This window comes from Dasypus novemcinctus, chromosome 12 (genome assembly GCF_030445035.2).
Source record: "Dasypus novemcinctus isolate mDasNov1 chromosome 12, mDasNov1.1.hap2, whole genome shotgun sequence".
NCBI classification, from domain to species: Eukaryota; Metazoa; Chordata; class Mammalia; order Cingulata; family Dasypodidae; genus Dasypus; species Dasypus novemcinctus.
Genome location: NC_080684.1, coordinates 98,810,737 through 98,825,686, shown reverse-complemented (window position 1 = coordinate 98,825,686; position 14,950 = coordinate 98,810,737). Strand labels below are relative to the sequence as shown.

General features: G+C 52.3%; 1 protein-coding gene across 2 annotated transcripts; it reads left to right on the top strand.

The window, feature by feature from the left end:
* Positions 1 to 1,939: 1,939 nt before the first annotated feature.
* Positions 1,940 to 14,025, top strand: DNAL4 (dynein axonemal light chain 4). Of its 2 annotated transcripts, XM_004447855.3 has the most exons (5): positions 1,951 to 2,046; positions 2,346 to 2,552; positions 9,672 to 9,881; positions 11,444 to 11,527; positions 12,904 to 14,025. In XM_004447855.3, the coding sequence occupies exons 3-5, from the start codon at positions 9,813 to 9,815 to the stop codon at positions 13,066 to 13,068; spliced, it is 318 nt and encodes a 105-aa protein (XP_004447912.1). In that variant the 5' UTR covers positions 1,951 to 2,046; positions 2,346 to 2,552; positions 9,672 to 9,812; the 3' UTR covers positions 13,069 to 14,025. The 2 variants fall into 2 exon arrangements, with proteins under 2 accessions (XP_004447913.1, XP_004447912.1); XM_004447856.3 differs by lacking the exon at positions 2,346 to 2,552 and having other exon boundaries at positions 1,940 to 2,046.
* The last annotated feature ends 925 nt before the right edge of the window (positions 14,026 to 14,950 follow it).

The window sequence follows — 14,950 nt, the reverse complement described above, 5'->3', positions numbered from 1 at the left end:
AGACTGAGACCACTGGTGGGAAGAAAAGGAAGTCAAGATGGGTACAGAAGCAAAGGAAAAAGAGCTCAAGAAGGAGGCCCAAAAAGCAGAGATTTGAGAAAACCCAGAAGAAACGTCCTGGGTGTTAGGACAGTGGTTCTCAACTTGTGAAAAGTACAGATTCTTGCCCCTCACCATTCTGATGCATGGGGGCCTGGGAATCTGCATTGTTAAGCGTTCTGCTGGCACGATCTCCAAGGTAAAGACTTTTATGATGATGGGCGTGGTCAACAGGCTCGCACCCAGCAGATGGGATAGGTCCAGGAAGATAAAAACTAAAAGTGTCTATCAGATTCTGTTCCCCAGGAGGTCACTGGTAACCATGGAAGGAGGGAATTTTGGTGGTATTGTGGGAGTGGAAGCCAGATTGCCGTAGGCTGAGGAGTGAATGGGAGGTGAGAAAGAGAAGACAGCAAACGTGGACCCCTTTTGGGAGAAGTTTAGATGAGAGGCGGAAGCGAGAGTTTCATCCCCCTCAAAGCCCACCTTCCATCTCCTGGAGAAAGCTGGCAAAGAAGACTAAGGAAATCTGGTGGCTGAATCAGACATTCCACAGACCTTTTAGAACACAACCAGGGAGCAAGCTGGGGACCGGCAGGGGCCTAGCACGCCTCAAGCTGCCAGGTCTCAAAGCCAAACCCACTTGTGCCTGCCTTCTGTCCACCCACTTCAAGTCCAGTACAGCCTCATTTCCACCAGAGTGCTCTTCCCTTAACCCAAATCTGACTATGTTACTGTCCGAACTGAAACCCTCCAGCAACTACTATCTCCTACCTTCATCCTATTCCAGGAAGCACCCCTGAGCCTCTCACTCTATTGGTCCCTACTTCCATTTGTTTCTTCACCCCCATCACCTCCCACCTACTCCACATTTACCCTCTCCCAGGACTCATGAAGCCACCAGCAGTTCTCCAGTGGGCTATCATCTCCCACTTAACCACCTGGCCATCTCAAGCACCACCTGCTCTGAGAGTGAGTTATCGCCTCCTTGGAGAGAACCAGCATGCTACCCTAACCCCTGGTTAGCCCTGGAAGAATGAATCTGTGTGTATTTCTTCACACTCTGTCCCCCAACTGGACTGTGACTTCTCTGGGATCAAGGTCCTCATTTTACTCCTCTCTAAATCACCAGCACCTGTCTAGGGCTGAGCTCCCAGTAGAAGCCAGGAAACCAGGCGGAGGGATTCATCACCATAAAGTAAATGTTTGAATTATGGAGTACCTCAATGCCTCTTTGATCTACCAGTCGAATATTAGAATCTACAGCTTCTTTCTCCCCCTCCCCTTTTTCTTCTTCTTAACTGTATTAATATTTTCAGATTAATTTTCCTTCCCAAGGATCTAGAAAACCATGTCTTTAAGTTAGATGGTATAAATGTCTCCTATACCTAGAACTAGGCAAATATATGAGGGTGCCAGGTAGTGGAAAGAGGACCTGGGTTCCTTCTCCAGGGGCTTTACCTCAATGCTTTCCTTTAACAAAAGTTACTCAACTCTCTGAGCCTCAGTTCAAATGGCAACACAAACATCATTACCTACAAGTCTTGTGTTGAGAATCTAATAGTAAAATCCTACATCAATACTAGTTACTATTAGGTTTTTGAGACGCTAATAAAATAGCAGTTCAGTGTCACGACACCAACAAATGGCACTTGTTATTTCAAATGACTAAAAGAAACTCCCGAGGTATACTGCTTTTCAAAGCTCACGTCTGTAAATTAACTTCATTCAGTAAGTCCAAAGCTCCACAGGCACACTTAAGACAGCTATAATGAAGCCCCGCCTCCTTGGCCTCTCAGTCCCGCCTTTTTCCATGCAAATATCTGCGTTTAGGGCCCTTCAGCACTGATTGACACTCTTATTCACCAGTAAAAAGTAACTTTCCGTAGATGTCCGGTGAGTGGGCAGGACTTCCTTGCTGGTTGCTAAGACACTCTTGTTTCGCTCCTTGACAACCCTGGCGGGACAAGCTGGCTGCCGCCCCGGCTCCGGCCCCCGCGGGAGCAGGTGAGGCCCCAGGGCGCGACGGGCAGCCGGGCGGGGAGGGCCGGCCCGGAGGGATGGCAGGAGGTGACGCGGAACGGGCCGGACCTCGCCCACCCAGGAGGCCCCTCCTCAGTCTCCTGCCTGCCGTGCCCCAGTCCCCAACCCCCTTCGGGGAACTGCGAACTCGGTGGTGACAAATTCGGAATCGCGATCCACAGGCCGCCTTTTACCCATCCGAGGTCCCGTCCAGCTTCGCGCTCACGCATCCTCCCTGACCCGCCTTTCCCCAGCGCCTTGATTCCCACCCCCGCCTTTTGCAGGCTAACAACACTGCCTGCGGCCGGGCCGCTGATCACCGTCGCCTCGGTCCAGACCGCTGTGCTTGAAGAGTTGGCGACATCCTGGGACTCCTGACTGGTCCCAACTATGGTCTTCCCGGGATGTCTCAAGGAATAGCGAGTGTGGTGAAAAGAGACTGGCAAACCTGATTTGGATAGGCAACTTACCTAACTTCCCTGGGCTCTAAGGTGGGCATATGTAAAATCAAAATACTACCATTTACCTCCTTTTGAACTTCTCAGGATAATATTATTTGAGGAATAGAGCCCAGTCCAGTTTAGCTGCTTGGTAGATTCAGTATTTATTGGTTTCCTACCTTTATCTCTTACTTGTCCACATTTTACCCCTCTGTGAAATGTTATCCATCCCCAGCATCAGCATCATCTTTCCAGTTGGTGCTCAAATCTGTATCTCCAGCTCTGATCTTTCTCCTGGACTTCCTTGGTTAGGGACACTTTTGAGGGTGGAGGGTTGGGGGTAGAGAGTGCCGTATTGATGTGACAGTTGGATTAGATGGCTTCTCTTTTGCTCCTATAATCAGGGATTCGTGATTTCCCACTCCTTATTAGTCACCTCCATTTGCATGCTTCACCAACAATTTAAACTCAGTAGTTCTAAAATCAAACTGGCCACCTTCCTACTTTCCCATCTATTCTACATGGGTTCCCTTGTCTCTGTCAGTGGCACCACCATTCTCCCATGGCATCATAATTGCTCTGCCATGTTCATTTCACTGAGGCAATTGCCAAATTTGGTAGATTCTGTCTCCATGAGGATCTCACTTCTGCGTTCCTGTAACTGCCACCCTGGTTTAAGTTTTTAATGCCTGTCATCTAGGCTATTGCCATACTAACTAGTGCCCCTACCTTCAGTCTCTCTTCCTTTCAACCTAATCCACTAGAATAATTGTCACTAACCACCAAAAGAGCTCCAAAGAGTTTCCCATTCTCCATTTTAAAATAGCCATACTTCTTAAGCCTGGTTTTTAGGGTCCTTCCACACTACCAAGACTCAACCCCAGCCTTCTTTTTTCTTCTCATACTTAATCCTCCATTCTCCTCTGCCAAATTCTAGCCTTTAGCAAACCTGTACTGTTGAACTTTTCCAGAAAACATGTTGAGCTTTTTGCCTTCCTACTTTTGTATTTATTCATCTCTCTTCCTTCAAGGTCTTCCTCACCTCATCCACCAGTCATGATTCCCATTCACCTTTCAAGGTCCGATTTCATGCTACCTCTACCACAGAGCTTTTCTTACTGTCCTCTCACCCCTTCTTCCCCTCCGGAATTCTCTTCTGTCTATCTCTACATCTATCTCTTCGCACTTACCACTTTCCGCCATGAACCATAGTTCGTTAAGTGTGTGTGTCTGTGTGTGTTTGTGTGTTTGGGGCTCCCATATTAGACTGTAAGCTCCTTAAAGGCAGGAACTGTCTCTTGCTGATAGCACAGTAGTTCAAAAAGCATAATCTTTGAAGTCATAGTACTGGGATCAAATTCCCCTTTCTCAGCCAAGGTCATCAGTAAAATAGGGCTAATATAGTATCTGTCACACAGGGTTGTTGGGGAGGATCAATGAAAGCCTATATGTAAAACATCCATCCAGGAGTCTGATGCAAGGTAAATATTCAGTATGTTTTACTGAATGGATTTGATCAATCCTCTCCCTTCCCAGAGGCAAATGTAATTTAATTATAAGTTAAATATTTGTTGGACTTCTCTCAAGTTCTAGACACTGGACTTCATGCTCTGGGGCATCTAGAGGAGAACAGACCATCCCTTAGCCTCAGGGACCATCTGGACTCACCACACCACCTAGGGATCAGTGAGATATGCCCAGTAATTAGCAATTGTGAATGAGCTTTTTGTAATAAACCAGGGCTAACTCGAGTTTATTTGTGTGATAATGTTACAGTTGTCCTTTACATTCCAGTGTGTTCTTTTGAGTGGGAAGAAGGGGGTGGAGGGAGAAGGAGGCTACAGGAGCCACTGTCTCTAGTGAGCAGCTGTTTTTCCTGAAGAGCTAAGAGCTGTGATGGTTCTGACTTTTTATTGTGCTTTGTGTCCTGACAAAAGTGTTTGGGATTTCATCCAAATTCCGGTACATTCATGAAGTTGTGCTATGTGAGTCAATGTCATTTATCACATGGTGCTATACGAAAGGAAAATGTTGAGCACTGCAGATCTATTCTGTTCACAGAAATAAATAATTATGGGGTGATTTTTTTTTCTCTCTTACGCTCCCTCCCACTTTCTGTGTGATCTAAAGCACCTCAAAAGTTCGCACCACTCCTTAGTAAGATTGAGAACAAATTACAATGGAAAAAAACCTTTGTGTGTTTTGTGTATATATGTGTGTATGAAAGAGAACTCTTCTTGAGAAGGGCTATCCTTTATTCTGCAGGTACCTCCTTACAGTTGAAATTTCCTTTCTTTTATAGTGGGTAATGAGAGTTTTTAAAGTCTTACTTAGCAAAATTTTAAACATTGGCAACCCTGTGTTAGCTTCTCCCATTTTAAACTGGTCTGTGAAGTTTAAATCTGGTCTTCGGTGTTATTCCCTGCCTTTGCCAACATCTTGGTGGAATGCTTTACAGTCCTTAGTTTCCTTTCTCCTCACGTTACCAGCTTGCTTTGTGATTTATTTGCCAGAAGGCAGAAGGTGGACGTGTCAGGAAAAGAGAATGGCCGAGGTGTACACAGGCTGGAAGCAGGAGGCATGCTGGGACAGATGGCTGGACTGGGAGATGCTGAGTGGTGAAGTTATTTGTGTTAATGTCTTTCTCCTACTTGCTGGTGACAAGTGAGAAATCACAGAAAGTAGAGTTAGAATAGATCTGGGCTCAGATTTTGGCTTCTTCATTGCTGGCTGTGCCACTTAGGAACAACTACAAACCTCTCTGAGCCTCAGGTGCTTTGAGAACTGGGAACAGATGTTCCCTCACAGGTTTGTTCTGATGATGAAATGAGGCAATGAATGTGAAAGCACAGTGTCACCACACTATTGTCTCCGGCCCAGCTCTTTATGGAATTTCCCGTGCCTCTCCTCTTTCAGTACGAGTGTGTTAATTTACACTCAGTGGGAACTTGGTAAACACTGTTTTGTTTGCCTGAGTGTTCAGAAGCCGAGTTGATTGGGATATGAAGAAAGACATACCAGTTCCCTTCCTGCCGTGCCAGGAATGAGCTGGCCTTTACCAGCTGCTCCCTTGGCATTGGGAATTCTGCCCTTAGCCTGCATCGCCCGGTTTCCTGCTCCCGGCAACCTTGCGACGCAGAGTCTATCCTTGTTCTCCATTTCCAGATGAGAAACCCGAGGCTTAGCGTGGCAAGCCCTTGTCCGAGGCAGAGCAAGGTGGGAGTTAGATCTGCCTGTGGAGCCTACACCCAGACCCGCTGTGCGGTGCTCCGAGCGTGTTCTCCGACCTCGCAGAGCTTCCAGGCATTGAGTGGCCAGGCACCTGCCATCTCCCTCCCCCCCTTGGCTTGGCAGACACTTCTGGCCTTATTCCCCAGAACCCATTCGTTTTCCCCAACTCTCCCACAGGCCCCAACCCTCATGATGATTCTTCCCAGATGCTTCAGAAGCAAAACAATAAGTGGAGGCTCAGGTCAGGGCCACAAAAGAACAAGGGACAGAGGGACAAGAGACTCTGGCTTTAGCAAGGTGCTGAGATAAAGAGCCTGTGCTCTCTGTCCCCCGTTGCCCATCTCACATCAAACATCGGTGACACCATGTAAGGCATGCAGAGGGGCCGCGTGTGAGGGGCAGAGGAAGAGCGAGGGGAAGGCTGCCGCTGGCTTTGTGCACAAGGAGGGGCCAGGTGTGATGGCCGCGAGCTCCAGTACCTGGCAGGTTCAGATACCCTGCTGACCTGCCGTGGGAACACATGCATTATTAGTGTTGTAGAATTTGAGAGAAGTTCAATTACTTGAGTATAGAGAGGCCAGGACTCAGGAATGATTTTGAGAAGGAAAATGGTTTATTGACAGCCGGCAGGACTCGGGAGCTTTCTGTTTGAATCCCGAGCCCCGAACAAGATTTTCAAACCTCTTTTATACAGAGAGGAAAGGCCAAATGGTCCCTTTGTTTCAGTTCTCAATAGGCTTCAATTAGCATATATCTTCCACATCTTAGGTAAGCTTTTAGCATGGACTCCAGACATTCTAGATAAGCCTTTAGCGTATTTGGTTTTTGTATTTCCTCTAAATACTTAGTTTATAGCCCTTGCATTGTTAAACATTTCCTGGGACTGGAGCCGCTGCCACTGTCCCTAAGGGCAGGACTGCAGCCTCTTACCGTTCCACACCCACAAGTCAAACAACTTAGTTATCTCTGAAGAGACAAAGAGCCTTCCACCCATAGCCCACATCATTAGAAGGTGCTCTTTTAGGCCTGATGCGACTTTTTTGTGGCCTGGAGCTTTCAGGCACACATTCATTTGCACGGAAGACTGATAAGGTTATTAAAATCTCTAGCTCTGCTATTTTGGGTAGCATTCCTTCAGCAGGGTTTTTTCTTTGCAGCTGAATGACTCTAGCTGTACTCTAATGATATAGCTTCATAAAATATTCTTCTGCCTTTCTGCATTTGGAAACACATCATCTGTAACTGTTCCTTTTTATTCGGTCTCATCCCTTTTGAATTCCCAGAAGGCTGTGTAGTGATTAGGAAGAGCTCTTTGAAGTCACTGTGCTTAAGGAATGTGGCTGGATCGTGTTGCTGAAGTCCTGGCTATTAAGATGGCGGTAGCAGAGATTAGCAAGAGTACACCGGGGCAGAGAGATTTACGCTTTCACACTGCTCATGTGCCTGTATTTGGTGCTTGGTATGACTTTCTGAGAATGAGAAGATGGGACTTAGTATCCCATTTCCCACAGGAGGAAGCCAAGGCTCAGGGTCAATTACTTGTCCAAGGTTATAAAGCAAGGAAGTGAGGCGAATTCATTTCCACTGTAGAACTGGTATTTGATTCTAAATATTCTGGCTCGTGGACCTACACCATTCTCTACTCTTTCAAGGCGTTGGCCCCTGATAACTGACCCTCTCTATTCCTGGAGAATGGGTTTTGGTTGTAACTCCGAAGCCTTGTGAGAGTTCATTGGGATTCTTTATGTGGAAGTAGAGTTCAAGCTGCTGTCAGAGACCCTGACTTCACTGAGTACCCTCCCGGGCTCCCACTTGCAAGCACTTTTCAGGCACCAACAGTGAGCTGATTCAAACTGAAATAGCTAGGAGAAAAATGCTCAAGCAGCCGATTCATTAAGTTCCCACTTGAAAATGTTGGGAAGTAAACCATCAGGCCCTTCCCCTTTGATCATCAGTGCCGCTGCCACCTTCTGTCCCACCTTGAGTAATGAGGCGGAGGCGGCCATGAAGTGGCCATTACTAAATCTGGGAGGACAGAATGGAATTGGAGATGAGCCTTGATTTTAATGAGCAAAGACGAAATGATTCACTTGATTTTGTGAAATAAGAAACATGAGCTGAAAGTACAGTGAGATTTTACTTGGTAACTTGCTACTTTATATGTAGAGACAAACAAAAAACCCCCATCTCTGAGTGGTATATAGATTTATTTTTGTTTTTGGTTTTGGTTTTTTTGCTTATTAGGAGGTATGGGGGACTGAACCCAGGACCTCATACATGCGAGGCAAGTGCTCAAACTACTGAGCTACATTCACTCCCCCTCTGAGTGATATAAATGCCCAGGACTGATGTGAGAAGAGCTGTCTGTCCATTGGGAAATCAGAAAATATCAGTGTCCTGGAGAAGTGGGACTGGTGCTAGGCCTGCAACCAACCTGACAATGTGCTGGGAAGCATCAGGGAGTGGGATCAAATTGACAGCCCAGCCCAGGAAAAGTGCACAGAATGCCCGAGGCTTGGCCAAAGAAGGGTCCAGTTAGCAACAGGACTGAGAAAGGGAAGGCTGGATCTGTATCTCACTGCTGGGATCACACGAGCCCCCTGGCGGCTGGTCCCACCAATGTTTTGTGTGTCTGCTACCCCCCAGGTCTGCACGGAGCCTGTCAAGCGGGGCGGTCAGGAGGGGCCAAGTGTCCCAGAGGCAGGGCCCAGCTGCAGATCCCGGCGCTGGCACTTACTGGCACCTCTAGCCAGTCACTTGATCACTTTGGCAAGAGCCTAACTAACTCTCAGGGTTGTTGAAGAACCAGAGTAAACGCAGGGAAAGCAGTGAGAGCCGGGGCTGGCCCCTCAGCAGCGTAATGCAGGCTGCCCATGGTTACCTAAAAATGCTAGGCAGCTTGTGGCTTGGGGGCCAGGCAGTGAAAGTTTATTTGGAAATGTGAAAAATACTCGAGTTATATTATTTGGCTGTATTTGTCCAATATGGATTGGTAAAATGGGTGTAACAACCAGATGATTTGTATTCATTTATATCAGTATTTCTTCTTCTGAGATAAAAAGCCCTTTGGTTTATAGCATACGTTTATAGAAAGCGATGCCCCCAATCACTCAGGATCCAGGCCTGTCTCTTTAGGAAATGCCTGTCTGTTATTAGAAAAAAATCCTTCTTTGTGGATAGGGCTTTATATCTTCCCAGTCTAGCCTCATGCATTCTCTCACTCAAGTCTCCTATGAGCCCGAAGGAGGGACCAGCAGATTATTATGTCCCTGCTGTGTGCCTGGCGCTGTGCTAGCTGCTTTCCCTGCATTATCTCACCTAATACAACGGCCCTGCATTAGCACAGGGATTCTCGGGCCCAAAGCCCCACTGCTGGAGAGTGATAGGACGAGCACTAGAGCACCCAGGCCTCCTGGCTCCTGGGCCAGCCAGAACGGACAGGGCAGCCAGAGAGGGAATGGCCAGGAAAAGCTGGGGAGTCTGGCCTACCTAGGTGGGCCTGGAGCATAGCTCTGCCCATTCCCCCGGCAGACCAGGAACCTCACTTGCCAGTACCCCCAGAATTGCTGCTCGTGAGCTGAGCATTTCCTTGGCTCACCACGCGTGCAGGAAAGTCGGGACATGGCCATGGTGGGCACGCAGGGCAGCTGCGTTTGCTCACTGCTGGCTTGGCGCTCCACCACCCTCGGGCTGCCTCGGCACTGGCCCGCCGTCAGTATTTGTCTTGATAATGACAGCGTGGGCTTGCAGCCTCGTACCAGTGTGTTCTCAGCCAGGCCCCGGCATCTCGTGTTGACTCATCTCCCGTCTGCAGACGTGCTGGCCATTTGGGAAAGGCTGCGGAGGAGTTAAGATGGGGAGGTGTCAAATCGTTACTGAGACAGTTCTAATTTGTGATTTATGGTTTTAAAGCCAACTCTTTTTTCCTGTTTTCTACAGCACCCCTTGGAGAAAGACATTTTCTGCTCCCACCAAGTTGGCAGGGCCTGCTTCCTGAATCTCCCGGGTGCATCTTAATTGCCAGCCTCGGCACCTCTTGAAAGCCCCGCTCTCTCCACCAGTGGTCACGGTGGAAGGATCATGGGAGAAACAGAAGGGAAGAAAGATGAGGCTGACTATAAGCGACTGCAGACCTTTCCTCTGGTCAGGGTAAGCCCCGAGGAGGAGCAGGGAGGCCCGCAGGACCCACGCAGCCTTGGAGAGAGGCCGGGGCTGCCCATCCCCTGCAGGACAGCAGGGGGAGGAATTGGAGAAGGGCTCTGCCGGCTCAGGCTAGAGACCTCGGAGTCCACTGATCATTCTTTCATTCACTCATTCATTCATTCGACAAGTGTTTGTTTAGGCCGCCTGCTCTACACTGGGCCCTGCCCTGGGCATTGTGGAAATGGTGGTGAGCAAGACAAGGGCCTGGCTCCTGTGAGGGAAAAGTTTAAGAACAGGGTTCCAGAGCACAAGTGCTAGGAAAAAAAACTAAAGCAGGTGTAAGGGGCAAGAGAGTAGGGGTTAGCATCCGGAAAGGTTTTTCTGACCAGAGACCTGACTAGTTAAGGAGCAAACCTTGCAAAGATCCAGGGGAAGATTCCTCCAAGCAGGGAAGCAGCCAGTGCCCAGGGCCTGAGGTGGGTGTGAGCTTAGCGTTTCTGAGGAGCAGCAGAAGGCGCGTGTGGCTGGAATGGAGTGACGAGCAGCCCTCATAGGCCTGCAGGCCCTGGTGAGGAACGTGGCTTCTGTCCTCAGCACCGTGGGGGGCCAGTGGAGGGTTTCAGCAGAGGAGTGATGTGATCTGCTTTATGTTTTAAAAAGATCGCTCCAACTGTTGTGAGGAGACTGGATTTTAGGGTACCAGAGTGGAAGTGGGAAGCCAGAGAGGATGCTACCACAGAGGCCCAGAGGGCTGAGGGTGGCTGGGTCTAGGTCACTGCTATGAGAGGTGGCCAGACGTGAGCCAGTTCAGGACTCATGGGACGCTGGGGGTGAGGGAAAAAGAGCCAGGGGTGACTCGCTGGGTTGGTCTTTTCCTGGCCCATGGGAGAGAACGTGGTATGAATTACCAAGAGAGGGAAAATGGAGGAAAAAGCAGGTTTGTGGCTTATTTTGTAGACATCTAAGTGAGGTTGTCAAGTGGGCAGTTAGACACGTGAATCAGAGCCAAGGAAGAGGGTAGAACTGGAAATAAAAATGTGGGACTCCTCCCCACATCAAAGCCGTGTAACCCATGGAACAGGCTGGGCTCGCCTCAAGAGTGAGCACACTGGAGAAGAAGGAGGCTGAGCTGGAGCCAGGGCTTCCGGTCATTGGGAGGGGTGGGGGGTCCACAAAGTGATGGGGTGAGCAGTCAGAGAGGCCAGGGAGCTGGGAGCTGTGGAGAGGAGCCATGCTGCCTCTTCGGGCTTCCTCTGTGAGAGTCCCTTGTGCTCCGAGGCCTTGCCTGGGCTGGCACCTGGTGCCAATGAAGTCAGCAACCTCGGGCCCTTATAAGGGGCCCGGGCTGGGGAGCAGAGGTGGCTCTGCTGATTCCATACCCCCTCTGCTCCAACTACATGCCCTTAGTCAGGAGATGGGCACCCTCTGGATAAAGGGCAGCAGTCTATGCCCAGGGAAGCTCGCCAGTGTCCATGCCTTAAGCTTGGGACAGAGAGGCCAGCCAGGAAGGCGAAGGCCAGGTCACGGGCTAAGCCTCTCTCTGTTTGTCACCCCTGCCCTGTCTCTAGCACTCGGACATGCCAGAGGAGATGCGAGTGGAGACCATGGAGCTTTGTGTCACAGCCTGTGAGAAATTCTCCAACAACAACGAGGTACTGCCACCAGTGCAGGCGGCCCCTCGTGCCTTTGGTGACCCCATGGGTGAATGGCGAGCCCCAGTCTCCTGCAGCCAACTCCAGAGAGTCCTGGGCGGACTAGAGTAGGGCCTTTCTAGAAGCATTTGGAGTGTGGGGAAGGGCCAGGGAGGGAAGAGGTGGGCGCTGCCTCTTAGTGATGACCACACCCGGCCCCAGAGGGGACTCTCTGACACCCCTGCCCATGCACCCCATCTCAAGTGGGCTGCTGAGCAGGCACCTTTCCCCTGGCTCCATCCCAGCGGTGAGTGAGGCCCACCCAGGCATTCATTCATGTGTCATTCATCCATTCAGAAACCCTTTGGTGAACACCAGCTCAGTGCCAGGCACAATTCTAGGTGCCAGGGAGATGCCGGTAGGCATCGACACGAGAACAGCATCCTGGTGGTGAGCGAGTCAATGTCGTGGCAGCTGCTGGGGCAGCAGACGCCGGCCCATGAGAGCCCACGCTCTGGGCTGGCCAGGTCCAAGTTCAAATTCTGTCTCCAACCCTGCCTGGCTCTACAACCTTGGACAAACCATTTCACACCTCTAAGCCCCAGTTTCCTTGCCTGTAAAACGGGGGTGGCGTTGATGCCTTCCTGCCTGAGCGAGCCATGAGGGTTTGGTACTGAGAGGGCACGCAGCCTGCTCACGTGGCGCCTGGCTCTGGCGGAGCCCCGTCGGTGGCGGGTCCTGCCCGTGCACAGCAAGGGCCCCAGAGGGGCCTTCCCCTCAGAGGCTGCTCGCTCTGCCCCTCCTCCTCGCCTCTTCTTCATGCGGTGGGTGGGAGTTTCTAGAGAGCAGGCACAGGAAGAAGCCCCTGTTGCCACGACTGAGGGAAGCAGGCAGCCTTCGCTCCCTCGAGCTCCCTGAGCCCCTTAGGCAGAGCAGGGGAAAGACGAACCGGCCACCTCGCAGGGGTGGGCATACTCCTCCACAGTCTGCAGAGTGGCCTCCGGGCTCTCACTCCGGGTGGCCTGAGAGCAGCTGGGGCTCCGGTTTACAGAAGGAGGGACGGGACTGGTCCTGCCGTGGAAACGGCCAGCAAGCGGCCGAGCCAGAACTCGGGCCCAGGGCTCGGCCTCCAGTCCCCGTGCTCGCCTTACTGCCGTCGCCAGTTTCGTGGCTAGTGAGGTCAGGTCCAGTTTTCTGTCCCTGTGTCAGGGCCCCTGGAAGGTGGCTCTCCGAGTAGAAACCCTTCCAGGCTCCATGTGCAGGACGCAATAGTAGGACACCAGGGCTTGCTTCTGCCAAGACTCAGAGCCAGACTTGTGCTTCCCGGAGAGGGAGCCGTCCTGTGCCCACACTCGCCCCGAAACGTGCCTCTCTGACGAGGGTGCTCTCATTTACAGAGTGCCGCCAAGATGATCAAGGAGACCATGGACAGGAAGTTCGGCTCCTCCTGGCACGTGGTGATCGGCGAAGGCTTTGGGTTCGAGATCACCCACGAGGTGAAGAACCTCCTCTACCTGTACTTCGGGGGGACCCTGGCTGTGTGCGTCTGGAAGTGCTCCTGACCCCATCCTCTTCCCTGCACCCCGTCCCCTGCAGGGCCTTTTTCTGCCACTCATCAGGGATGGGGAGCAGCCTCAGGCAGGTCCTGGTTTCGAAGGAGAGTTGGGGGTCTTTTCTTTCTGTCCTTGTGTACCAGTTTCCTGAGCCATGCCCAGTGCATGACTCTTGCTGTCCCTGTCCCCAGGCGCTCAGCCAGCCCACTCTGAGCCCCGGGCTTTTAGGGGGGCAGCAGTCTCTATGTTGAGGGGTGAGGGGTGCAGCAGGGTGAAGGAGAGTGGGGGTGAGGCGATGTGCCAGTCCCACCTTTCGAGGCGCTGTTCTCCCCTTGTGTCCCAGCTTCCCACGACCTTCCTCCATCCCCAGCACAGCTGTGAGGGGTCCACTGTCCTTGTCTCTAGTGGCCCAGGAAGGAGCTTGTCCTCTCCAGGGATCCTGGCAGCTTCTCTCCCTGTCCTCTGGAGAAGCTGCGACCCTCCCCGGAAGCACCTTCCCCCACCTTGCCCCCAGGCTAAACAAGTGCTGCGTCTCGCTGGACCAGCTGCTCACCAGCCAAGGGACGAGAGGGGAGAGGGACGAGGGACAGAGCAGCCTTTCTACCCCTGTGCGCCCCCTCCAGGGACCAGGCCCCTGCGCCTGCGCTGCTGCTCCCGTGCAGTGGCAGCCAGTGGCTGAGGCTGGGAACTGCTGTCCAGCGGGTTCTCGAGGTGCCGTTGAGGCTCCAGTGGCACCTGGGCCGGGAGTGTCCTCACCCACGAGGCCGTCAGCAGGGAAGCCTGGCCTGCCTCTTGCTTCTCGTCAGGGACCGCGTGCTAATTTGTATTTCTTATCTCTGCTGGGTTTTCTATCTTCTTTTTGAGTGTGGGGAGAAGGGTTTTAGTAGACGGGTGAATCATATTTTACACAGTGGTCTTATTTATATAAATGTCTCGGTTTTTACAATTAAATTTACTAAAACCTGACCGCGGTATACAGCCTCCTGGGGTGAGGGGAAGATGTGGTGAGGGTCCCGGGGAGGGAGTGGCGGGCCCTGGGAACCTTCCCGAGATGTTTCTGACGAAGCCGCGTGGCTGCCGGCAGCCCAGGGCCCAGGCACGCTCCCTCCTGGCCCCTCCCCTCACGCCGTCAGTGGGGGTCGGCCTGAGTAAAGCCGCCGGGCCGTGTGGACACTGGTCTAGATGCCCCTGTGGCCAGACTACAGGCCCCAGCCCCGGAGAGGGGGCACAAAAACGAAAAGGCCACAGGTCCCACCCTGCCAGCTCACGGCTGCGTGTTGCATGAGGAGCACCTGAAGCCGATCATTTCAACCTGATGTGAGAAGTGACCTGCTGAAAGGTCTAGCAGGGCAGCCTGGGGGGCGCTCCCCACACCGCCTCGCAGGGGGTGGGCCCTGGCCGGGATGACGTCCAAGCAGAGTCTTGAAGGAGGAGAGGGACTTTACACCTGGAAGCGGGCCCGGGCCAAGGGAAGGGTGGGAGTAGAAGTGGGAGTCCACACGGCTGGCCCAGGCAGCCCCGTCCGCCCAGCGCCGGCCCCTGAACGGGCACGCCGGGCAGCTCGTCGTCCTCCCGGCCCACTCCCTCCCGCCGCGGGCCCCTGCCGGGACGGCACACCCAGGAATCCCGAGGCATCCGGCCGGTGGTGCCCTTCTGGGGCCACGGCTGAGCACCCAGCAGCTACCAGGTGGTCCACAGAGCTGCTGGGCAGCGTCAGGTGGCGCCGACCGAGGTGGGTGTGGCGAGAAGGTTGAGCCGGCAGCTCATTCAGGAACCTAAGAGGCGCCCAGCGCACAGCACAGCGGCTTTTGTGGGGCAGACAAAAGAGCATGAGGTCACGGCCCCTGCCCAAGGCAGCCCGCACTGCAGAGCCGGGCCAGGGCCTCTGGGA

Coding starts and splice junctions, on each gene's coding strand:
- DNAL4 (XM_004447856.3), top strand. CDS start 9,813: ATGGGAGAAACAGAAGGGAAGAAAGATGAGGCTGACTATAAGCGACTG. Junction 9,882..11,443: donor AGACCTTTCCTCTGGTCAGG/GTAAGCCCCGAG, acceptor CCCTGTCTCTAG/CACTCGGACATGCCAGAGGA. Junction 11,528..12,903: donor AATTCTCCAACAACAACGAG/GTACTGCCACCA, acceptor TCTCATTTACAG/AGTGCCGCCAAGATGATCAA.